Raw genomic sequence first — 26,118 nt, 5'->3', positions numbered from 1 at the left:
GGAACAGCCTGAATCGCCACAGTCTGCCGGCTTCAATGGAGCAGCCAGCGAGATTGTGCCGGGCTGCCTCTGAGACCATGGTATTGGCTGCCGGTCCCTGGGGGTCACGCAGGATGCGCTGGGCCACTCCTGAAGCCAGCCAGCCAGCCTCACCGGAGAATGAACTGCCCATCAGACACAGCTGGAGGGGAAGCTGCTAGGGCCCTCATTCAAGGGCAAACAAAGCACCCAGCATGCCTCACCCAAGGAGACATAAGCTCCCTCCTAAGGGGGGGGGGGAATTTCCCTGCAAAGCTCTGTTAATACAGGTAGTGCCCTGGCGATGGGGGGTGAAGGGCAAAGAGCAGTGAGCAGAGATGGAAACACAGGTGTCACCCACAGTCACCGAGGGCTCTTTTTACAGCCTTCCAACAGACTGGCCCACCTAAATTGAACTTAATGTAGCTCAACTCCTGCTACAAAACAGTCATGCTAATTTTAAAATCCTGTGACATTCATGGCATCTGTAAGTATGTTGATATAGAAGATACGCATTTTACACCAACGTGTATTGTGCACATAGAGTGTTAACATACTATAAGGAGCATAGAATTATCTCACCACAGAGAAGTCCCTGCCTTCTCTCTCCCCATCTCTAAAGACATGGTCTATGCCAGGTGGCACAAATGCCTGCCAAGTTTACAAAACAGACAGTCAAACCTTGGTTGTCTCCGAGACCGGGATCAGGGTCCATGAGCTCAGCCGGTTCCCAGGCCATGGACGTGCACAGAACTCCGAGGTTCCGGAGTTTCTTCACCAGGTGGCTGGCGCAGGAAGGACTGCATCCACTGCTCAAAGGAAAGGTTTGGCTGGGCCCTGGCTCTCCTCCCAGGAGTCTGTGGGCTGAGTTGGACTCCAGCAAGGGTGTGCCACCCAGAGGGTGTGCCACAGTCAGCTCAGGAAGAATGAGGAGTTTCCTGCACGATTCTAGCTCCTTCCTCATGTGCAGAATCCTCAAACCCTGATTTGCTCCCCCCCACTCTGTCTCCTACCCATTCTAGGGACCACTCTACAGAACACAGCGGTTCCTGGAACACCAGCAGAACCCTGTCCTTCCTGGGAAGCCACTATCAGAACACGCCCAGTGTTCCTGAGACTTGCCTCTACTCTGCACCATCTAGACTCCAGACTTTGCTCACTGTCATTGCCCAACGACTCAAACACACAAAACAAAGAAAGAAAAGGATCGATTTTCCCAAGCCTTCTGTCTCCTCTTTTCGCATCATGAATTGTCATCTCACCAGATGGGCTTTTTATTAAGTTTTTTTTTTTAATATGAAGATTGAACAAAAAAATGCTGTAATTCAAGAAGGTGCCTTTTACTATCGCCTGATTGTTCATCATGGCTTTAGATGACGTTCCCTGACAAAATGCTGGTGTGAGACAGGTCGTGGACTCTGAGCCCTTTTATATTAGGTACAGGCTCTCTGAAAACAATGACCTCATCCGGAAAGGCTTAGGAAAGAGGCATTTTTTCCTTTAGTCAGTAATGCCTGATGTGGGGTTGGATTACCTGCCACCCACGGTCCAATTTTTCTCCCGGTTATTTTTGAACATGGGGCTTTTGCAATCGGAAACATTACAAAGACACAGTTTAAATGGGAAAAGACACTTGGGACAAACATTCCTGGCATCAGATGCATGTATTGGCTAAGAGGTAGACAGAAACTGGCCTGTTTTAAGGGTGATCATTTAACTCCTGCAAAAAAAAGACATAAGCCCAGCACCCATTCTGAGATTTTTTTTTTTTTTTTGTATTTCTCTGAAGCTGGAAACGGGGAGAGACAGTCAGACAGACTCCCACATGCGCCCGACCGGGATCCACCCGGTACGCCCACCAGGGGCGATGCTCTGCCCACCAGGGGGCGATGCTCTGCCCCTCCGGGGCGTCGCTCTGCCGCGACCAGAGCCACTCTAGCGCCTGGGGCAGAGGCCAAGGAGCCATCCCCAGTGCCCGGGCCATCTTTGCTCCAATGGAGCCTTGGCTGCGGGAGGGGAAGAGAGAGACAGAGAGGAAGGAGGGGGGTGGGGGTGGAGAAGCAAATGGGCGCTTCTCCTGTGTGCCCTGGCCGGGAATCGAACCCGTGTCCCCCCCACGCCAGGCCAACGCTCTACCGCTGAGCCAACCGGCCAGGGCTCATTCTGAGATATTAATGAACATAGAAGGCCCACCATCTTCCCAGGGAAAGACTATACAATCACATTGTTTAAATATAGTTTGATTAACTGAACATTCCCAGCTTCCTCTTCCCATCTAGGTGGCATTTCTGTTTTGTTTTGTTTTGTTTGGCGTTGTTTTGAGATGGCTCTGGGGGTAGCCAGACTCACTGGGTCACCCATCCTCCCATTCTCTAGCCCAGGCCTGGAGGTTTTCTGCCCCTGATAACGTCCTCCTGACTTGGCCGAAGCACCAGGCGCCAGACAACAGATCACAACTGGAGCACTCATTGATAAAACGCTTGGCATCTGCTGAGCCGTCACATGTCCGCTGCTGCCAAAAGGCCTGTTGCATTTATTGAAATCCTCTGATCACGCCTAATGCCGAGCATTCTCGTGACAGCAGTTTCCTGTTTTAGCCCTGTGTTTTCTGTTAGTGTCTCAGGATTCTCACCATAAGGATGGAACGGAAGTTGTTCATAGCTGCCTTTTTTACCCCCCCTCCCCACTGGCCTTCATTTTGAATGGAATGGATGCCAGTTTTTCCTACTTCCTTGAAGCCTCAGTTTATGATTCACACCTGATTTGAAATGAAAAGGGGAGAATGAAACCACGTGCGGTGCTGTAGCTATCTTCTGGGGCTAATACAGAATTCTAGTTTAAAAGCAACTTGCACTGGTTTTAAAGCCTGGGAGGAAGGGCAGGGAGGTAATCCAATATTGAAACTGATTTTTTGGACAGTTAGCCAATAATGTAGTTCCTTCCTAGTCATGGTCCCCTAAATTTGGCTTGTTGGTTGAGCCAGAGATAATTAGATTGGCAATTTATTAGAATCCAGAAACCAATTGCTTAATAACTGTTTAAAATACACAACTATTTCCTAATTGAATGGCAATTATACTCCCACAATATTATTTGCAAATCAGAGCTACTGCTGCGTCCTTCCCCTGACGTAACTGAGTCACCTTAGGAACCTGGAGAGGTCTTTACAAACCATGCACCTCGGAACCCTGCCCGGGAAAGCAACTGTCAGCCAGAAACATTCATACATAGAAATACTTTCAGTTGCATATTCCCCTATAGTGGAGAAGTGCTTGATGAAACATTGTTAAACGGGTTTCTTAACTGTGGTCTTCTCAGAGACATAGGCGCATGTGTCTTGTAACTTTAGAAGAATAAGAAAAGAGGCATTTTTCAAATTTATTTGACCAGCACACCCCCAACCCCAGCACAAATATTAACTAACCACCAAGCAGAGTTGGGAAGACATTGCTCTAGGGAAGGAGGGCCAAGAGGGATTTTAGAGATGATTGATCCCATAGTGTCAAAGATGAGAAATCTTAAAGACAGAGGAATCTAGGAAATTTCTAGTTAGGGTCTCAGTTCTTCTTCCTTACTGAATAGGACCTTTCCGGAAACTTAGTTTTCATCTTTACCAGGGGAATCATTTTTCTTATGGAATTTAATTTGCTTGAAGTTTCTGTCTCTTCTGCTTAAAGGCCACACAGAATGTATAAGGAGGACAATTCTGCCCGCTATCTGGATGGGCATGATAGGCCTCGCCGTGTTTGCAAGTAGGGTACGGTCCCGGTGATGTTACCACGCCCCAATGACATGGGTGTCACGTGTTCTTAGGCACACAGCACCTCTTACAACACATTATGTTAAAAGACCTGGCCTAGGTCTGCATTGCGGTTACAGAATAGGAGACAGCGCCTGTCATAATGTAAATTATGACAAGGCAGAGAGTGAAAATAGCAGATATTGGGAACAAAACACGCATAGGGCCCTGCCCTCATCTTTTAAACTGAGCAGAAGAGACAGAAACTTCAAGCAAATTGAATTCCATAAGAAAAATGATGCCATTGGGAAAGAGGTAAACTAAATTTCTTAAAAGGTCATATCCAATAAGCAAGGAAAACCTAGACCCTAACTAGAAAAGCATAGAAAGGAAAAAAAAAGTTGAGTATTGACTTATCATTTTCCTTGAACTTGTGTTCCAGTGATACTCAGTTAGAAACCCAGATATTTGGCCCCAACCCAAGCTCAGCTATGTGAGGCCATTGGAAAGATCAATTTCAAGAACTGAAAAAACTTGCGATTCACCCACACTTAAAAAGAAAGTACTTTTGACGGTGGTCTTTATAACGCACAATTGTCTCTGTGCTATCAGACTCAGCCTCTGCTTGTGATTTCCAAGTGGATCCTATGTAATTATTTTTGTAACTGGAAATGATATTTTATGGGTTTTACCAGGGTGATATCAACACTTGTCACATGTCCCCTATATCACAGCTTCATAAACTGCAAACAGAACAGCCTCGTTATTATTCTTGGCTCACATTTGCTGAGGGTGCACTCCCTGCAGGCATTGAGCAACGATTCCCTCATTGATTTCTAATACCCTTCTGGGACAGGTGCCATTGTCAGCTGCATCTTACAGATGAGGCAACCAAAACAGACAGAAATTAAAGAAATTGCCCAAGATCACTCTACTAACGAGAGATATGGCTGAGACATGGGCACAAGCAGACCGAGTCAGAGACCATGCCAGGAAGCTCAAGATTATTGAAACAGCACACAGCAAATCATTACATCAGAGGAGATGCCAAAGCCATCTCTGTGCCTTTGTAGGAAACACGAGTTTAGCAGTACAAAAAACTAGATTACACCCCAAACTACCTCTTTTTGCAAGAAGGTCTAAATGCTGAAGGCTGTATGGGGGAGGGGTGCAAAATCATAATGATTTGCTATAATCTGACTTTTTTATAATTTCCATGTTAATTACTGGTCTGCTCCTGAGTAATAATGTAGGACTGCAGCGGTTACAAAATATTCCACATATAGCTTCGTGTCTAGAGAATGAAGGAGGATGTTTATTGACTGTGCTATTCATACAGGACTCCATTTAATTGGGATTTGTTGTTGTTGCTGGGTAGGAAAACAAAATGAACTGGAAGACACATGCCTGGCGAATGTTATGACACAATTTCATGTCACCTGTATCTTTCACTTGGAGTAACTAACGACTGCCAAGCTGGTCTGCCACCTTCTCTTCGGAAGCTGCATTCAACGTTAGTGGGAGAATGACTTCCCGGACATTGGCTAAGACTAAGTGTAGTATATGTTCTAATCAGCTCAAAGTTCGTGGGGAGAGAAAATGTGCCGCTTTCATGAAAGTGAAACCACTGACTGACTCAATTTTCCAGTGTAGTTTGGGAGCCTTCAAATTTAATTTAACATTCTACATTTCCCTGCCAAGTTAGCAATTTACCGAAGATCAAACCCTTATCCTTTGTCTCTAATGAAAGCAATCACTTATTTATGGACTCATGCGGACTAATTATTCCAACAACTTCCGATTGACTTGTGAAAATCTTAGTGGCGTGTCTCTGCCTGCTCCCAACTTCCCTCTCTTCCAAGAAGATCATTACTCATGCTTCAACAGAGGGAGCTGGGCCAGTCTGTAACTAGATACATACATCACAACTTCATAAACCTAGTCAAAAATGATAAATGAAACGAAACAAAAAGCTTTGTGCCTCTTTCAAATTCAAGAAGATAAGTCTAGTTTAAAGTACTCGTCATGATAGAGAAAAACAAAAACAAACAAACGAGCATGCATTTCAGTCTTTCAAAATAGTCAACACTGAGGTTGCCTTGCTAAACCTACTCTTGGCGTTCCCACACTCCAGCGTCATCCTGTGAGCACACAGGCGAAGAGAGTACGGGAGCTCCCGGGAGGCCTTAGACTGGTCCCGTTGTTCTCCAGCTCAGAGATGGAATGATGAGGTCTCCCAGGGGTTGCTGAGGGATTAGGGGAGAAGGGCTGACTCTGGGCTTTGCTCAACCTCCCCCCAGAGAACTGCAGTGGACCTACTTTATTTTCTGGGCTTTCAGATGGGCCTTTATTCGAAGAAAGGGTTCCACAGCTAAGAACAAACATGCACTTCAAACACTTCCCATCCTGTCCAATCCTCTCATTTTAGAAAGGAAGAACATGAAAGTGAGCTAGTGACTAGTTTTGAGTCCAGAAGGACTGAGTGGCCAAGGGAGGGCTAGGACCCCTCACAGTCCCCCAGCGCACACACCTTCCCTGCGTTGCCAAGTACACGGTCGAGGAACGCGCCCTGCCCCCACCCGTGTGGTCAGTTCTGGAATTGCTGCGCGCCCTGCCCCCACCCGTGTGGTCAGTTCTGGAATTGCTGCGCGCCCTGCCCCCACCCGTGTGGTCAGTTCTGGAATTGCTGCGCGCCCTGCCCCCACCCCGTGTGGTCAGTTCTGGAATTGCTGCGCGCCCTGCCCCCACCCGCAGCAGCTCTTCCAGAACCGACCAGAGCCCTACAGGCAGGCTCGCAGGGGCGGCGGGTGTTCTTTTTCTTATTATTATTATACACATTTTTAAAAGTACTAGACAGAGAGTCCAGGGGCAGAAAAGTAGCAAGAGCCTTGCCAATTTAAGGTAAAAAACGAAAATTTTCGAAAAAGTAATGTCGACCAATAGAAAAATAGTATTTGGTTGGTAAAAATTGAATTTGCACACAGAGGAAAGGATCCATCTGCGGCTGCAACCTTTGCTCTTAAAAACTTCACTCTTAAAGTTCCATTTAGCAAACCACAGGCAGGCACACTGTGCCCCCCCCCCCCCAGGTGCGCTCCAGGCGGTCATCGCAGAGTGCCCAGGTCGGAGTACATGCTGGGCGATTACCATAGTCGCGCCTCCCGAAAGGCGGGCTCTACATTTCAGAAAATGTGATGACATTAAAATGGGAGAAACAAAACATGACAAATTTTAGTGGATATTCCAGCTCTCCGTGGGGTCTCTGGTTTCCAAAGTCTCCTTGAACTAAACCCTTTAAATGGCGCTGGTTTCCCAGTTCTAGTGGAGTGATCTGCGCAACTTCTTGTTAACTAACTCTATGTGCCTGTCTTCTCACCTGTGTGATGGGGACAGTCACAGCGCCTACCTTCAGGGTGATGTGAGAATGTAAGCTAACAGTTCCTGGTACATAGTAACCTCTATATATTGTAAATATTAACATCATTATTGTTATTCATCCTATTATTTATTTATTTATTTTTATTAAGTGAGAGGCAGGGACGCAGAGACGGACTCCTGCATACGCCACATTAGATCCAGGGAGGGGAAGAGAGAGAGAAAGATAGAGGGGAGGGGTGGAGAAGCAGATGGTCACCTCTCTTGTGTGCCTTGACTGGTAATAGAACCCAGGACTTCTACACGCTGGGTTGATGCCCTACTGCTGAGCAAACCAGCCAGGGCTATCTTATTAAAAAAACAAAAACAAAAAACTTCAGTTAAATACTAGACAGAGAGGCCAGGGACAGAAAAGTAGAAAGAACTCTGCCAATTGAAAACAAAATATGAAAATGAAATTGTTCCAAAGTTTGACGTCAATCAATAGAAAGCAATGGTCAGCGGATGAAAGTAGTTTACAAGCGCGCTGGGGGCGTGGTCAGCCCGACCAGCGGCACCGGGGTCCGCGCTCCAGGCGCCCAGGAGCAGCTGCACGGCCAGCTCCCGGCATGTGGAGAGGCGCAGAATCTCGGCACTCAGCCCACACTTCTACCTACCAAACAGAACTCCGCACTTTAACAAGCTCTCCAGGGAATTTATGTGCATATTAAAGTTGGAGAAAGGCTGCTGCATGGTGTATATTGTAGGTCAAAAGAATAAGACTTCATCCCATGGCGACCTCTCCATACTTGTTCTAAAACCTATACCCTTCCGTTTCCCCTCCTGTTAGTGTCAGCCAACCTGGGTCTTACAGCAGCTCCTCCTTTTATGGGACAGAATCACACATCAAGAGGGCGTCCAAAGCAATGAAGCCATCTCTGGTCAGTAATGTCAATGATTTAAACATGTCATCATCATGATCATCATCAATGGCTCACAGTTACTGGGCACTTAAAAGATGCAAAGATTGACACAAGGTGTTTTCTGTATGTTTTCAGTGAAGACGCACCATGCCCTCTCGACAGGAATTACTATCCACCTTTTAGAAATGAGGAAGCTGAGGCTCAGAGTTCACTTTCTCAAGGCCAAGTTGAATGGGGAAAATGGCCTTTTTGAGGTTCACTCTCTTTCTACCAGTTGATGCCTCCAACTCAAAACCCTAGCTCTGTGAGATGGAAGCAGTCACTACCCCCCCTCGTAGGTAAGGAAAACCGAGACACGGAGAGAGTGAACGAACCGCGCGGAGTCAACAACCCGAGGCTTAAGTCAGAACTAAGTTCATCAGGATTCCAGTTTTCCAAAAGAAAGAATCCTGCTGCCAGAATGCCAACGACGACACAATGACAATGGAGAGACGTGGGGGTGCATATGAAAGGAAAATAAGGGTCTCCATTCAGGAAGCTCCGCACAACCAAACCGAGGGAATTCACAAGGTCATCTCGGGAGTCAACTGCGGACTGGGGTGCCGGAGTCTTTGGCAAACTAGAACGTCCAAGTTTCTATTGCCTTCACTTTGTGACAACGGCTGCTTCTCAGCGTGTCTCAGCAAACACCCTACGCAATGTTCACTTTGCACATCTGTGAGATTCCCCTAATTATAGTCGCTCTGGTTTCTCTCACTAGATCTCTACCTGTGTTTGATGTCAATTTAGTAGAGAACTGGACTAGATTAGTCAAAATCTTTCCTTGAGAGCACCAGTGTTACAAAATCAAAAGACACAGGTTTCAGAATCAAACAGTCAGGGCTCCTTGCCGGGGCCCTGGAAGTGCCCTCCTCCGTGTCCCCGAGGGGCAGCGGGGGAAAGGTCAGAATGTGTGAACTAAAGATTCTGTAAGAGTTTCCTAGGGCTGCCACGACAGCACACCACAGACTGGGGGGCTTCAACAGACATTTATTTCCTCAGTTCTGGAGGCTAGAAGTCCAAAATCAAGGTGTCTCAGCAGCGTTGGCCTCTGAGGCCTCTCTCCTTGTCTTGCAGATGGCCGGCCACCTTCTCGCTGTGTCCTCACACGGTCATCCCTCCGCGTGTGCACGACACTGGTTTCCCTCTCTCTTCCTCTGTGTATAATTTTTCTCTTCTTATGAGGTCACCAGTCCTATTGGATTAGGGCCCACCCTAATAACCCCATTTTAATTTAATTACATCTTTAAAGGCCCTATGTCCAGATACTGAGGTACAAGGGGTAGGGTTCAGCATGGGAATTTTGGGAGGACACAACTCAGCTGGTAACCGATGCTAACTGGATGCTCTCATCCCTTGTCACTGAGTCTAGAGCTCAGCAGGAGGAATCATTAACATGAATCTCTCAGACACACGACGCACAGCACTCCGGGGGAGGGAGGGAGGGAGAGAACGGGGTTGCCCGGCAGGCCCTTCTTTCCCGGCGGATGGGATCAGAGGCCAACAACCCTCGGCCTCGCTGTCCACCAGCACAGCCTCTCTTCCTCCCGCCCCCACTCATCACGAGCTTCTGTAAGGTCACGCTGAGGCGGATTATTAAAAAATTGAAGTGGCACTTATAGAACAGTCTGAGTCAGAGATAGGAGTAGTTACTAAAAAAGGACAAACTGGAATGAGGAGCTGGGGCCTGGCGGCTCCCAGGGCCTCCCGTGTCCCGGGGTGAGGTCTCCTGAGCTGGGAGCTGGCACTGGCTGCCCAGACAGCTGTCCAAAGCAGCAGGACGGCCAGTGGGGAAGAGCCAGCCCCGGGCTGCCCGCTCGGCCCCGGGCGACTACAGCACCAGCAAATGTCAGCGAGTGGGAGGAAGGGCACCAGCGCAGGGCGGACATGTCAGGAGGCTGACTTTACACAGGGTGTGCTCAGACACCCTCTCATGACGAGTCAGACATCATGTGTTCATGGGCCCCTAAACCAGGATACCCCAGGAGTAGAACAAGGCTGAGGAAGAGTGACCTTCTCTACTAAAAGGGAAACCTATATGCATCATTCAGTCTAATGGGCATCACTAATTTAGATTGCCCTCCTTTGCAGTTTTAGCAACTTAGCTATTCCTTTACACCATCAATTTTTAAATTTAGTTCTCGAAGCCTTTTCATCTGAATATAAAATTCTTCCTGGGGGTTTAAAGATCATTTTGCCATTTCACCCGATATGCAGTAAGTGCTTTTAGGTAAAAATTGCTTTGAATTAATATACTATTAAATGCATTGATGACTGGTTTACACACCACCTGTGCCGGCAGAACAACATGAGCAAGGAAACAGAAGGAAAAATGAACCCCTCCAGTGGAAAGCTTCTTACTAATCCACTATTAATTCATTAACACATAGGAAGAAATACTGAGAGTCACTAGACCTTTCAGGAAAACAAACAGCACAGAATGGGACCAAGATGAAAATAAAAACGCAAGATTCTAGAGAAAACAGGTAATTCAGTCAACAAAAAAACACCTAAGTGTAAATGCAAATTCAGTTCCTATCCTTGGAATCTGAAAGCATATTGTATACATGAAATAAAGACACGGAAACACTAAAGAAGCAATCGGAGAGAAAGCCTAGGGAAATTACAATTGATTATGGAAAGAAATTGAATAAGTAGGTAAGAAGACCATGTCAAGGAAATCTTTGAGAAGGTAGGACAAAATAAAAATAAAATAGAAAATATGAAAGAAGAATTAAAAGGCATGAAAAACATCAGCATCTGCTCAGTAAGAGACTCAGAAAGAGAACAGAGAAACTAAGGGGGAGAAAATAATAAAAGAAAATTTCCCAGACCTAAAGAAAGACATCGGTTTCATATCAAAATGGCAAACCAAGTGCTGAATAGGTGTGTGTGTGTGGGGGGGGGAGAGACAAACAGTAAACAGTAAGACGTATCCTGGTGGAATTTCAGACCTCTGTAGATACAGAGAAGATCTCCAAAGCTATCAGAGACCAAATCAGGTGACCAAGAAAGGAAAAGAACTCAAGCTGCCATTAGACTTGGCAGCCACCATGGATGTCAGAAGACAGTGAAACAAAGCCTTTCAAGTTTTAAGGAAAACACAGCTTTGAATCTGGATATCTATATCAGGTCAATGAACCACGTGGGCAAAATAAGATATTTTCAGACTTGCAAGGATGCCATTGACCTCCCAAGCACACGTTACTGAAAAAAAAGTTAAAGACTGACTCAAAATTATCAAACATAAAGCTCTAGATACCAAGAAAATATAGATTTGGTTTAAGAATAAAATGGGACAGAATCCCACAATGGCAGCTGGGTAAGAGATCTGGAAAACAGCGAGCCCAAGTCAGAGCACTGTCAGAGGGTTCTGAGAAAGCATCTTCAAGAAGTAGATTTCATTGAATAAGTATGACTAAGAGGATGGAAGATCTGAGGGATGCTATTAATATATTCATTTTGCTTAGACAAAAAATGGTGAATTGAAATGAAAAGTTTCATATAAATTAAAAATCTATATAAGAAAATTATAGTCCAAATCCAAAACAAACTAAAAGGTAACATAACTTTGAGCAAAAAAAAAATTTTTTTTTTGAAAAGTGTCCTTTCATGAAGATGCTTGATAATGCTCGGACATTCTTTTATAGCAAGACAGATTTAATGTACAAAATAATAATCCTCTATAGACCAATCATTAACAAAGATATGCAAATGACCACTAAGCACATGAAAAAGTTCTCAAATAATTGGCCATCAAGAAAATCCGTATCACAGTAAAATACCACTCTACCAAATGAAAACATTAACTGTTGGTGAGAGTGTGAAATATTCAGAACTCTAATACATTGTTAGTGAGACTATAATGTGGTACAACTTTTTCGGGAAAAGGTCTGGCATATTATTATAAAGTTAATGTTACACCTACCCTTGGACCTAGCAATTTCACATCGAAATGTTTACTGAAGAGAAATAAAATCACAAAACTCACAAAAACACTTTTCTGTAAATGTTCATAGCAGCTTTATTCATATCAGCAAAGAATTATAAGCAAGTCAACAATATGGGTAAGGAAATTGTGATATAGCTATACAATGGACTTCTTACTCAGCAATAAAAAGGGCCAGACCACTGCTATACTAAGCAACATAGATGAATCCCACACACCTTACGCTGAGCAAAAGAAGTTTTACATAAAAGAGGACATAATGCATGAATCCATTTATGTGAGGTGTTGGAACAGGCAAATCTCTTTAGAACTGTGGTTGCCTAGGAGGAACCGAGTTCACTGACAAGGGACACAAGGGAATATACAGGATGTAGAAATGCTCACTATTGTGACGGAAGTATGAATTGCATATAATAACTATTATATGGCCAAGATCTGTACATTTCAATGTCTGCCAATTCTACCTTTAAAAAGAACTGTTAGAAAATAATGGAGGGAGTGAAAGTTTGGATGAACAAAATGGTGGATAATTGTGGAAATGGGGTGATGGATATGTGAGGTTCATTATACAGTTTTGTTCATTTTTTATTTTAGAAATCTTCAAACATATGGAGAGTAAAAAATATGCACTGAATTTCAACTTTGTATGATGGCAACATGATCAGATGTTTAGAATTTTAGTGTGTTGAGCTTAAAGACTCAATTGGCTACTTGTTATTATCTTTATTCTTTCTTTTTGAATGGTAAGCTAAAAAAATGTAAGATTTCAGTCCTCCGTTTTCAAGCGTTACCTCTAAAGACCACAATGTAAGGGAAGTTTGTTTTAAAATTTTTACTTATTGATTGAGAGAGAGAGAGAAACGTTGATTTGTTGTTCCACTTATTTATGCATTCATTGGTTAATTCTTGCATATGTCCTGACTAGGGATAGAACCTGCAACCTTGGCATATGGAAATGATGCTTTTATCAGCTGAGCAACCTGGGCAGGGAAGTATGGGGAGTTTTTATTGCTAATAATAATCAAAAAGATAAATTGCAGATAATCATTAATATGTTATCTTTCCAAAACACTGGCTTTTGAAATATCATAGATATTCCAATGAGTTACAGAAGAATTTTAGTTAAATGAAATGTTGAATCTGGTCAAGCTCATCCTGAGAATAAGAGTTTACAGAATTAAAATTTTTTAATGATTTACTTGTACTTTAATATCAATGTTTTTTATATTTTTTACCTTTAACCAGTGGTATATCATTACTATATTTTGAACAATATATGAATAAGAATAAAAACACTTTAAAATGGCATAATACTCAGTATCACTAGAGGTATTCATATGAATAATAAATTAACTCCACCAATTAAAATACAACCTTTCTTACTAGGCATGTAGAGTTTTCCAAACTATTCATTCTTAAAAATAAAAATATTTAAGCAATTACTCTATTTGTTAATTTTAAAAAATAAAAATTATATCAGATACCACTACTATTTTTTTTAATTTTTTATTTATTTACTTTTTTAGATTTTATTTATTCATTTTTATTAGAGGGGGGGGAGAGAGAGAGAGAGAGAGAGGACAGGGGGAGGAGCAGGAAGCATCAACTCCCATATGTGCCTTGACCAGGCAAGCCCAGGGTTTTGAACCAGCGACCTCAGCATTCCAGGTCGACACTTTATCCACTGCACCAACACAGGTCAGGCCTACCACTACTAATTTTAAATGTGTACTTTGGGAGTACCTAGATGAACTAATTCCGACATTCATAAACCTCTAACAGAAAAATTATGTATATAATTTATGCTGAGTAAAACTTAATAGTTATAATGCATAGAATAGACTTTTGTGAAATATGAGTTTTACAACCTTAGATATAAGTAAACAAAATAAAAATTTTCCAAGTTTCTTCAGCCTGGAATGTCCTTCATATCCTTTTGCAGACATACTCTCCACCTACTAACTAAAACAATTTTGTCACCCTAAACACTCTTCTTCCTTGAAGCTGTCCCTTTGAATCCCACTCTAAATTCGTCACTCTACCCGTTGCTGCTCTCACAGTTCACCTAACCTTGATCATGGCTCATTCCTCTTCCAGGATAACTTGTCTCCATGCGCGTCTTTCAACAGGTCTATGTTTCTAGGAATGGTAGGTATCACTGTACCCATTTTACAGATGAGAGATCAAAGACTGAGAAAGATGAAACAACTCCCTTAAGGTCTTACACCTCCAGAGGCAGCACCAGGGCCCCACTACAAGCAGTCTATCTGTCATGCTCTTTGACTACAAGAATACTGCTCTGAGAAACACCTAAGCAGTTCAGGGATTAGTCACCTTTGCCTCCAAAGGACCTGGTCTATAATTGATACATTGATACTCTATAGATGCTCTTTGAATTTGGTCTTAGATTACAGTATGTTCTGTGAGAATAAGATAGTCAATTAAAATGGTGTATCAGTTTGTTCATTTAAACAGAGCTCAGAAAGTTCCCAGCCATGGGCAAGGGTATGGTCCATCACCACCCCCTACTGGAGAATCGGGTTCTCACATGAAACTTCTGGTTTTCTCACTAGAAGAACTTGACCCCTGTACTCACTAAATTATTATCCCTGGAAAAATCTGTGTATTCTCTTTGTAAAAGTAGTATGCAACGTGTATACTCACATGCCTAGACACACACACACACAAAAGATATTAAACTTATGCTCTTATGAAACAAACCACTTCTTATTGGTGTGTTTAGATCAGCAAGGACTGACTTTTGAGACCCTATGCCTAAATCCAGGCTGCCACCTGCTGCCTGTAATTTATTTAGCATTTCTGTGGTTCTGCTTTTCCAGTTACTTAGTGGTTTGAACAACCCCCCCCCCCCCCAGACATCTGTGAGGTACCTTGCAGTAACAAGAGCTTAAGCTACATAAACTGAGAAAGTAGCTATACAGTGCTTCTCAGTAGAATATTTTCATGAATGGGGATTATGTACAAATTGGTTTTGGCAGCTACTAAACTAGAATTCAGGATGCATCGCACATTGGCCGAGATTTCCATGCCCAGTTTTAAGCTTCCCTTAAATTGGTTATAGCTCATTTTTACATGTGATTTTCGATAAAGTGATTCACAGGCAAAGCCTGCCTCTGGTTATTGGGGGGGGGGGAGATTAACTAAATGGGCGGGGCAATCAGTCTCTCCCTTCCTGAGTTGCTGGGTGGGGTGTCCAATGTCTTTTTTTCTTTTATTTTCTGGCAAGCTTGGGAATGTGAAAGTGCACTTGGTTACAGGCTATTTCTACGAAGAGAATCCACAGATTGTTTCCAAGGACAAAGAGTCAGCGGATCATTGACTCCTTGGAGTCAATGTCAGTAAATTCTGATTCTCAAGGACAAACTCATGAATAGTTCATAAGCTAAAGTGGGAAGCTGCTTTATAATTCCTTTCAGGTATACCACTCTTAGGACTTCTTCAAAGGGTTGGGTCGTTGTGCCAAACATTTCAAAATTCACTGACGTACCTTAAACAATACGGTACAGTTGTAAGAAATAAAAGTTTCAATGTTCATCGTGAGCACTGGGTCTAGTTCTTAAACTAAACACGTGCAGAATCAACTGCAAGAAGGGGCTGAGGAAGACCTGTTCCTTGCCATGACCTCCAGGCAGAAATGTACTGCATGTACCACATCTTAGATAGAGGGGTATTTGTGCTCATGCTCAAGCCTTCTAGCCAAGAGCTTAGGAATTTTTTAAATGCTAAAACAAAACAACGGGCAGAATTCTGACTTGATAAGAGCCAACCCGTCTGAGCTGTGTTTTAAAGCAATTTACTAAAATGTAATTTATTGACAAAGACTTAAGGTTAGGATACGAACCCAAGTGTACTTGCTGGACGTCATCCCATAGCTCAAAGTCAAATGTGGGCCCCACGAGTGTCTTGCCATGATCCATGAAAGGACAGGTCTATGGTGGGCAGGATGCAAATGAGGAGAGTAGGGAAAGACCACGAGTGGTGGAAACTGGAGGGAGTGTTCTGAAAAACGTGGTTCGCAGAGGTTGAACTCGATGAATAAGAATGAAGGACAAGGGGACCGGAGGTGGTTGGGGGAGAAGCAAACACAGCAGACAGAAAATGTGGGAAGTTATTCATTCAACAAAAATAGGCTCAGACCCTTGATGAGAAAGGCTGTGTGCCACAATGTCACAAAAACAAGGCAAGCTCTCTAAAATTCAGTGTCATGCTAGAGCAGAAAGGGAAAAGAAAATGATGCCCATGTATCTCCCAAAGAAAGTTATTTAAGATGCCATGTTAATGTATGCGGGTAGCCTCAACACAGAAGGTCATCAAGAAGAGTTTCATAAGGAACTGTATGAAATACCTTGTTTTATGTGCAGAAGACTGAAGTGCAAAGAGAGGCTGAGGGTACTGGGATGGGGACGTGAATCACATTGTTTGTTAATACATTTCTTTGGGTTATTTCCCAAGACAAAGAGCCGACCGGTCAGGTTTACCCTGAAACATGTCACATAAGGCAGTCAGCATGCTTACTATAAAGGACTAGACCCAAGTCAAACTCCTATCTTCAAACCTGACTCTCAAGTGCGAGGACACATTCCTTCTTGATGTCACCCTCAGAATCTGATGATCAATCAACTAGAATCTGTTGAGTATCTAGATAAGATGATAGAAAAACTACACAATAGGAAGTATAGCAAAGTTCAAGGGGGTATGAATCGATTCAGGTACAGGCCCTCTCTCTAGGACAAACTTAGGCTGTTTGTTTACAAGGTACATTCTATCATCCAAGCTACATAAACAATATTGTCTTAGCAGCAACAGTACCAGCTCAGACATCAACCAATTGTCTAAATTTTGTGGTATACCCTTAGCAACAAACAAATCCTAAACCATGAGCTATTCTCACAAAAGATACTGGCTATGAGATGGTACCAAAGTTGACCCTAAGAAACAAGTCAATGCACATTCCAGTATGGAAGCAGAGGCCATTTGAATCCCGTTATTTATTTTCTTTCTGGACAAGTGTATCAAGTAGGGCTTGTAGTAGAAAGAAGGAGAGAGAACAGTTTCCCTCTAGACACCAGTGTAATAATGTCTGAGGCTAGAGACACCCTCGGCAACTGCTGGGTTATGACGGGAAGAAGCAGGGTTAGAAGAGATAACCTTTGGGGAAAATATTTTCTGAAAGGCAGAGAACTTGTTATGCTGTTTGATTTGTAAGGTCCCCCAAGGGACTGCATTATCTTAACTCCCATTCACTGGAGAGAGAATGGCCTGCTACTCAGATTCATTGTTTCAGACTTCTGTTCAACTTAAAAAAAAATTTTTTTTTCAAAACCCTGCCCAGTTCTGTGCAAAATCAAAACAGCCTCTCCCTTGCCTTCCAAGAAGCCTGTAAGGCATCATCAATATACTTTCTGGAACAAAGAATGGCATATTAAAGACCAGCACTGTCAACAGAAATATAATGGGAGCCATACATGTCATTGAAATGTTCCTAGTAACCATATTAGAAAATAAAAGGAAACATGTGAAATTAATTATGATCATTACTCCATTTAACCTAACATATCAAAGATATTATCCTTTCAACAAGCGCTCAATAGCCATATGTGGCCAGTGGTTACCACGTGGACAGTGCAGTTAGAGGCCAGAAGACCCCAAAGTTCTCTGGTTTGGGTTTGGTTCCATTTTAATGACAAAGTTACTAAAGTATCCATCCCACTGCCCTGTGCTTCCTGAATACTAGTCGTTAGAAACGAATTACAGAGTTTTCCACGTTCTTCCCAAGCCATTTTGCTAATCAGTTTTTCAAAACCTGCTTTTAATAACAGGTCTTTTAATTGTTCACATGTGGAAAGGCAGACAAAATATATGCAACTCAACAGCCCTGGTGATGGGAAACCTTACTGAAACCTTCTGTAGCCACAAGGACAAGGGCGTTTAAGAGGAAGCCCCTGTGAGAAGTACAGCGAGGGTGACACAGGCGCTGAGCTATCTCTGGAGAAAGTGACCCAGCTACTGGCACGGTCAGCACCAGGCACCCTTCCAAGGCTGTCGTATGAGACAGCCAAGCAGCCACACCCGCTGAGGTCATCGCAAAACCTCCTCACGTAAAAAATAACAAAACCTGAAAACAACTAGTATACTCCTTAAGGCACTGCCTCCTACCTGTCAAGTCCTCTCTCCAGACTCTCTGCTACCATCTGGCCACACACAAGGGACAAGTGAGGGACGTTCCTTTCTTGGGATCCCCAAACCAGAGAAAGCTGATGACTAGAGGCCATAGTAGCAACACCCATAAAAACAAATAGTTAGTTTCTGATTAAAGGAAAGGTCACTAGAGGGTGGAGGAAAAAAAATGGAGAGAATGTAAAAATAAAATAAAAAAGAAGAGCAGATGAATTCAGTAATATAAAAAAGAGGCACTTATTTTCCCCCTACAGTTGGAAAAGAAAGGGTAAGGAAAGAAAAAATGAAAGAAGTAAAATGACCTATCCTAAAATCCGACTCAAGGTCCAATTTAGACAACTGGTTGATGTCTGAGCTGGTACTGTTGCTGCTAAGACAATATTGTTTATGTAGCTTGGATGATAGAATGTACCTTGTAAACAAACAGCCTAAAGTTTGTCCTAGAGAGAGGGCCTGTACCCGAATCGATTCAGCTTCCCAAGGTTCCTACCCCCTTGAACTTTGCTATACTAGCTGGGGTCAGTGTCCCAAGTCCTTGAGTGAGGGAGCGAGACAACTTTCCAATGCAATCGACAGATGCAGATTTTTTTCGTGAAGCTAATGATGCTTAAGGTTCAGGGGCTGTGACTTGCAGGGATCCTTTTCAAAGTCCTGGGAGGAGCCCTAATATTTATTCACATGGTCATATGTTCATAAAACTTCTTACATACACAGATTTTTTTCTTACGCTACATGGTGGCAAGAAGAGCCCTCCCAGGGGGTCCCCGCCATTCTCCGGGCTGGCACCCCCTTACGCCCCCTCTGTCTTCTCTCACATGTACTTCCAGCCTCTGTGCCTTTGCCACAACTGAGTCCACTGCCCATGTCCAACTCTGGACCACACAGCAGATATCACTCTCCTCGTGTTCTTAGGCAACGATTCTGAGCTTCAGAATTTATCCACCAAGAACACAAAATCCAGCTGCTCTGTCTCCGGCAACCCAGACTTGCATCTTTTAGGGTACTGAAGACAAGGAAGATATAGCCCCCCCCAAAACTGGCTGCAAACCCCCATGCTACAGTATTCAGTTTTAAAAGCAAGATGGAGAAGGTTCACTCGGAAAGCCAACAGTGAGTTGGTTTGATTATAACTGTCAGACCCTGATGATTTCATTAATATCATAGAACTCAAAGGTGACATCTCAGTAAAAGTCTATGTTCACAGACCTTGAGCGTGCATGAATGACTGCAGTACACCTACGACAGTAAGGGAGAAGCAGGGACACTAAGAGCAGGTAGTTTGGCAAGTGGCTCTTGGTGAAATCAGATCCCTAGTCCAGACTTTAGCCACCAAACATGTAGATGTTTAGTAGGAACCAGAGTGTGGGATGGCACCCCTAGTCTGTAAAAAGAAAAAAGAAAAAGCTCTCTTCCCTAGACGTCAGTGGACTACCTCCGATTGCTTCTTTGAGCCTTTGACCCGTTCTCTAACTCTTGTCTGCTGCTGGGCGTGGCCGTGCTCCTTGCCCTGCACCTGCTCAGCCTCCCCTGCACCTGCTCCACCTCCCCCGCCTCCACCCAGCTGCCAACGCCCAGCTGCATCCCTGCCACGCCTCCTCGCCCAGGTCCACCTCCTTCCCCCTCCCTGAGTCCTTTGTTTCCTTTAGTTCCTGGGCTGCCTTTCTTGCTACTCTGCACTTGTAATAACAAAATGCCTCCCACTTCCAGGCACAAAGAGCCTGCCCACTCCTCTGATTAACCTCCTCTGGGGATGTTGCTCTCCTGAAAAGCTCTGCTCGCCTCCCCTCCCCCTCACGCCCAAGCGCACTCTCTAGTGTGGCCAGATTTCTGTCCAACACACCCCGCTGATTCTTGGATGAAGTGCCTTATCTTTGGCTTCCCTCTAAAACTCTACTGATGGACTGACTCACTCCTTCACTCAAAAGAGCTATTATTTCACCCTCTTGCTTTACCCTCCCCAGCGTACCAGTTAAATAATGACAGTAATATTCCAGTGAGTCATTTACATACCTCTCTAATTTTACAGCTCCTACAGTTTACTTGTTGAATTTACATGAGTGTGCATGTAACTTTGCATTCTAAAATTCTTTTCATTGTGTTTTACTGGTCGATACAATTAGGTAGGTTTCAGGTATACAGTTCTGTAACGCCACATCTCTATGTTGTGTTGTGCGCTCATCATCCCAAGTCAAGTCTCCTTCCATCACCGTTTCTCCCGCTTTACCCTCCTCTACCTCCCCCATCCCCTTTCCCTCTCGTCATCACCATACTGTTGTATATGTCTATGAGTTTTGGGGGTTTTGGGGGCTTAAACCCTTCACCCTTTCACTCAGCCCCCCAATTCCTCTCCCCTCTGACAAGCTGTCAATCTGTTCTCTGTATCTATGATTCTGTTTCTATTTTGTTTGTTAGTTTATTTTGTCCATTAGATTCTGCATATAACTGAAATCATATGCTATTCATCTTTCTCTGGCTGGCTTATTTCACTAAGCATAATACTCTCCAGGTCCATCCATGCTGTTACAAAAGCTAAGATTTCCTTCTTTTTTTAATGGCTGAGTAGTATTCCATTATGTAAATGTACCAGAGCTTTTTTTAATTTTTTTTATCCATTCATCTACTGGTGGACATTTGGGCTGCTTCTAATTCTTGGCTATTGTAAATAAAGCTGCAATGAACATACATTCTTTTGAATATATACATACATTCTTTGGAATTAGGGTTTCAGGTTTCTTTGGATATAGTCACAGAAGAGGAATTGCTGGGTCATACGGTAGTTCCATTTTTAATTTGGGGGGGTAACTCCATGTTGCTTTCCACAGTGACTGCACCAATTTGCATTTGCACCAACGGTGCACAAAGGTTTCCTTTTCTATATATCCTCACCAACACTTGTTTGCTAACATATTGATGATGTCATGCTGACAGGTATGAGGGAATAGGCCATTGTGGTTTTATTTCGCATTTTTCTGATGATAGTGACATTGAGAATCTTTTCATATGTCTATTGGCCATCTGTGTGACCTCTTTGGAGAAGTGTCTATTTAGGACCTTTGCTTGTTTTTTAATTGGATTGTTTCTTTTTTTGGTGTTGATTTTTATAAGTTTTTTATACATTTTTTATATTAAGTCTTCATCAGATGTGTCACGTGCAAATATGTTCTCCCATTTGTGTGCTATCTTTTTATTTTGTTGATAGTTTCCTTTATTGTGAAAAAAACTTTGTAGTCCAATGTAGTCCCATTGGTTTATTTTTTCTTTTGTTTCCCTTGCCCAAAGAGATATATTGGAAGAAAATACTGCTATGAGAAATGTCTGAGATTTTATTGCCTAGATTTTCATCTAGGATTTTTGCCATGAGCCTTTCTGCTGTTATATTATGGCTTTTGTAGAAACTGGGTTTGTTCTCTGTCTTTCAATGTTCAGTTTCCATGGACGACAGTGTCGAGAGCGTTGAAGAAGCCCACTGTAAAGCTTATGATAGCCTCGAGTTCCATAGTCACACATACCACACTAGGACCGGGGGTGGCCAGCCTTCCTGCTGGGCTTGCATGTCACTCAGGGTCTAGGCAGAGGACAAATGGAACAGTCAACTGAATTATTTGAAAAGAGTTTTAAAAGGGGGATATTTACAAAAGCAAGGGAAGGATTTAGATAAGCCTACAAGGGTCATGCACAGTGACAGTAGCCACAGTTGGGAGCTGCTTCTGCTCTAGCCCTAACGAAGCCACGGGTAGAGTAGACGCTGAAATTTGAAGTGGGCAGACCAACGGGGAGGGCTAGCTGATAGGAGCTGGGGCCTTTAACAGCGGGGCAGACAAGCAGTGGTGACCTGCTGGAGAAAGAGTCTGGGGATTAAACACCCCTCCCATCTTTTCCTCCCACTCTCGGCTCTCCCAGCCGGCCCCCCACAGGCTGGGCCCGACTCCAGGCAGAAGTCACGGGCCCCTGATGCAGCGCAGAGGTTGGGCCCCTGGAAGCCAGAGCAGGACGAAGGGTGGACAGAGCGGATCTGAAGGAACCCACGGAACATAACTGGCATATCCTTCAGAATGAGAGAGAAAAGGCTTTCGTCGCAAAGCGTATGCATGCTATAAGTAAAAGCTATAAGAGTCCCTTCATACAACCTGAAAATTACAGTGGAGAGGTATAAGATGATTTTCCAACCAACCAACATAATAAACATAGAAGACAGGAAATTGAAAAAACAAAAATTTGCAGCCTGTTATGGGCCACAGTCAGACTGACTGCGCTGAGCCAAGGCCTCGTCCTGGTGCCGTGCTCCTCGAGGACATGCTGGCTTTCTTGGTTTGGTCCTCTGCTCTACTGTCCCCACGTGAGACACACAGGCTACGTGGATTAGGTGACAGCTGCCACTAGTAAACATTTTTGGTGATATGTAGAACAACTGGTGCAGCTTGATCTAGGACGCGAGAATACTTGGGGCATTTTAGGATAAGGTTGAACCTGCTCAACAAAACGGTCAATGACTTTTTTATAGGTCTGTCTTACCTCTTACATATCAACCGCAAAGGCAGTGGGTTACCCCCTTTCCCCAAGTCCTGTCTGGGAACGCGATGCACATCTCCCAGCCCAGTTATTTCCATGACCTAACTGGACAGAGCATTCTGATACCCAAGTCAGGATTTAATAAGGAAGACAAGCGGGAGCAGACATCCTGGTGTTAGAAAATGCCTGGGAAGGAGGAGCCAGTTCCTGCGGTTCTGGCCTCTTGCTGGGGCTCCTGTGCTAGCTGCCTGGGTAGCGAGGGCGGGGCCGAGTCTCCGCAGTGAGGACAGGACAGCCCCTTCCCTGGGATGCCCCAGGTCCCACTAGATTCCTCGTGTTCTGTTATGAGGAAACAAGGGAGCCATGCCCCCGAGGGACAGTGGCTTTTAAGTTCACAGTAATAAGACCTGGCAATAAAGGACGCAGATGAGAGAAATGAAATGGAAGTGCCAGATGAAGGGGAAGGGAGAACAAAGAGCAGGACGGCCGACCAGCCGAGCCTTCTCGTTTTTCTTCTCGAGTGAAGGGAAGTCTAAGGCTTCTGACTCCACACTTCCTACCGCTGGTATTTACTTAGAGAAAGTAGAGCGTTTTCATTTGTGTTAGGTTTTTTTTTTCCTTTTCTTTCTTTTTTTTTTTTTAAGTAACACTAAAGAACTTTCAGGGAGTTATAAGCTGCTTCCTGTTTCAACACGCCAAGTTTATTCAACAGTATTGTTTGTTTTCCTTCATGGGGCTAATTTTAAGAAAACTTCATTCCTCCCAGTAATCGAATAAAAACAGAAAGAAACTCTCGCACATCTCTTCTCTAGATACGAACACCAGGAACTGGTAAACATCACTACTGCAGGGAATAGCATGTCTACCTGCTTAAAAATACACACAGCAGGGCCCTGGCTGGTTGGCTCAGAGGTAAAGCGTCGGCCTGGCGTGTGGGGGACCCAGGTTCGATTCCCGGCTAGGGCACACAGGAGAAGCGCCCATTTGCTTCTCTACCCCCCCCCCTTCTCTCTGTCTCTCTCTTCCCCTCCCGCAGCCAAGGCTCCATTGGAGCAAAGATGGCCCGGGCGCTGGGGATGGCTCCTTGGCCTCTGCCCCAGGCGCTAAAGTGGCTCTGGTCACGGCAGAGCGACGCCCCAGAGGGGCAGAGCATTGCCCCCTGGTGGGCAGAGCGTTGCCCCTGGTGGGCGTGCCGGGTGGATCCTGGTCGGGCACATGCGGGAGTCTGTCTGTCTCTCCCCGTTTTCAGCTTCAGAAAAATACAAAAAAAAAAAAAAATACACACAGCAGGTCCAGTGACAGCTAAACGGTGGCTTGAATGAGACAAAAAAAAAAAATGGGACCCACTCTGTGTGAACCACATTCTGTCCTGGGAAGGGGCTGTCTTCACTGGGTCTTCATGTCAACGTGGACTTGAGGAGCCATCTCCCAGAAATGCCAAGAGAAGAACATCAAGAAATATATCATCGTCAGCCCTCGCAAACATTTTACATTCTAGAACACTCTTCCCAAAAGAGCATTTTCTGATGTGGCCTTCCCAAATTGTCTAGCCTGGGACTCAGTGCCTTGTCTTCCTGTTTATTAATCAGAAGGTTGGAGCTGGTTTTTGAATTAACTTCATTTAGCTCATGAAATCAGCCATTTGGCACCTCCGACTTCACATCTCATTTCACAGATAAGAAAACTAAAGGTCACCGAGGCGAAGTGACTCACCGCAGACCAGACAGCTATCAAGTGGAGCGCAGCACGAAGGTCTCTGAACGTGGATTCGAGGGCTTTCTTTGCTGTAGCCCTGCGGGGTCCCTCGCCAGACACAGCCATTCAAAGAGGAGCTGTCAACAGCACGCAGGGAAAGAAGCCAGCCGTCCGGGCATCTTAAGATGAAAGCTGCGCTTGGAAAAGGTTTGGGAGCTCTGGGGCCTGATGTCCTTGTGACTCACATTACCAAAAGGTTCCCAAGTCACGGCTGGATGTGTCCAGCTCCTGACGCTGTGCCCTTCCCCAGCCCCCAACCCCAAGTGGGCCTCTCCACAGAAGAGTGTGAAACACACGCTTTCTATTTATCTTGGGATTATACACCCACTCAAAACCCAAAATAAACCAAAATAAACTTGGGTTTATTTTGGTGTACCCTGCACAGATGTCAATAGTAGATTATTTGGGGGGATACTATTTACAGATTCAGACAACTACAGGAAAGCCTTGAGATAATTATCCACTCTCTGTAGTAAGAAGCAAATAAATTGACCCCGCATTATGTTCTTATATAGAAGGACTGTCACTTAAAAATAAAACCTTCAGATTTCTTTCTCTCTCCCTCCTCCTTTCCCTCCTTGTCTGTTCCCCTATGAGAGCCTGAAAGCAGCAGTGACTCCAATGGTGACCTCTGAGTATTCTTAAAGAAAGAAGAAAAAGGAAAGGAAAAAGCAGAAATACACACACACACACACACACACACACACACAACCAAAGCTTAAAACCACATCTAAAATTCCGACACTGTGAAAAGTTACTCGTGGTTAACATACTGTTGTTCTTAATAAACTTAACTTTCATGGAAGCACAGACTTTCTTATTTGGTGCAGGGGGAAAGAAAGGCACAGAGATTTCTTAGATAGGCTGAGGGCCAAGGGAGTCGGAAGAGAGAGCCAAGAGTGAAAATTCCAGTCATCTTAGTCGCTCTGTGTAGGGAGCTGTGCCCTTTCCTCCTAATTAGCTAGCCAAACACCATTACTTTCCCAAACACACCTCGGGTTTGTATCCAGCCCTCTTCCTTCAATTCTTTCCAAGGAAAATCGGTTACTGGAAAAGGACAAGCCTGGGAACTTAGGAATCTGCAGCTCTTTTCCTCCTAAGAACACATTTGGTCAGATAAAACAAAACACAAATGACACTCTCTAAAAGACATGTATTCCCTAACGATGTCTGCCCCCTGCTAAGCGGTCCAGGCTCGCAGTGCGGCTGACTCGCCCTCCCGCAGCCCGTGGATGCTAGTTTTTAAGGTTTAACCCAATATTAGACTTTGGGATTCTTTCATCTGCATATCAAGAAAGTGTAAATAGAAATAGGAAGTGGAAAGAAACATAAATAAAAGGAACATATTAATAGATCGCCCTTGAAATTAGTCCTAAGAGTTAGGTACATGGGTTGCAGCAAATTCCACTCCAGCATCATACGGAGCCAGGCCGGAGAGCCTCTGACTGCCCTCACTTTTCCCTCCACTTACCAACAAAAAAACCGAGTGTTCCCACAAAATGACCGTGTGAGGATAAAGCAGAACATCTCTCCAATACTTTCAGATGTGCATTTTCCACCCACCCCAAGAGTCACTACTTCCATCTCCGAGTCACTGTCCTCTGGAGTCCTCTGGGCCAGGAGGACCGCTGTCC

At 44.2% G+C, this 26,118-nt stretch overlaps 1 protein-coding gene across 15 annotated transcripts in view; it reads right to left on the bottom strand.

Moving 5' to 3' along the window:
- The window catches only part of ABLIM1 (actin binding LIM protein 1), a 277,495-nt gene that overhangs the window by 208,386 nt on the left and 42,991 nt on the right, over positions 1-26,118 (bottom strand). For 13 of the 15 annotated variants that reach the window (XM_066354675.1, XM_066354667.1, XM_066354668.1 and 10 more), the window contains exon 1: positions 700-1,396. The exons of 1 other annotated variant lie outside the window; for it this stretch is intronic. In XM_066354675.1, coding sequence (XP_066210772.1) covers positions 700-982 — 283 coding nt within the window. In that variant the 5' untranslated portion in view covers positions 983-1,396. Of the gene's footprint in view, positions 1-699; positions 1,397-26,118 lie in introns of those variants that run through there. One more of the 15 variants, XM_066354688.1, reaches the window with a different exon arrangement.

This window comes from Saccopteryx leptura, chromosome 13, assembly GCF_036850995.1.
Source record: "Saccopteryx leptura isolate mSacLep1 chromosome 13, mSacLep1_pri_phased_curated, whole genome shotgun sequence".
Lineage (NCBI taxonomy): Eukaryota > Metazoa > Chordata > Mammalia > Chiroptera > Emballonuridae > Saccopteryx > Saccopteryx leptura.
Note: the sequence above shows the minus strand (reverse complement) of the source record. Positions and strands in the feature narration are given on the sequence as shown.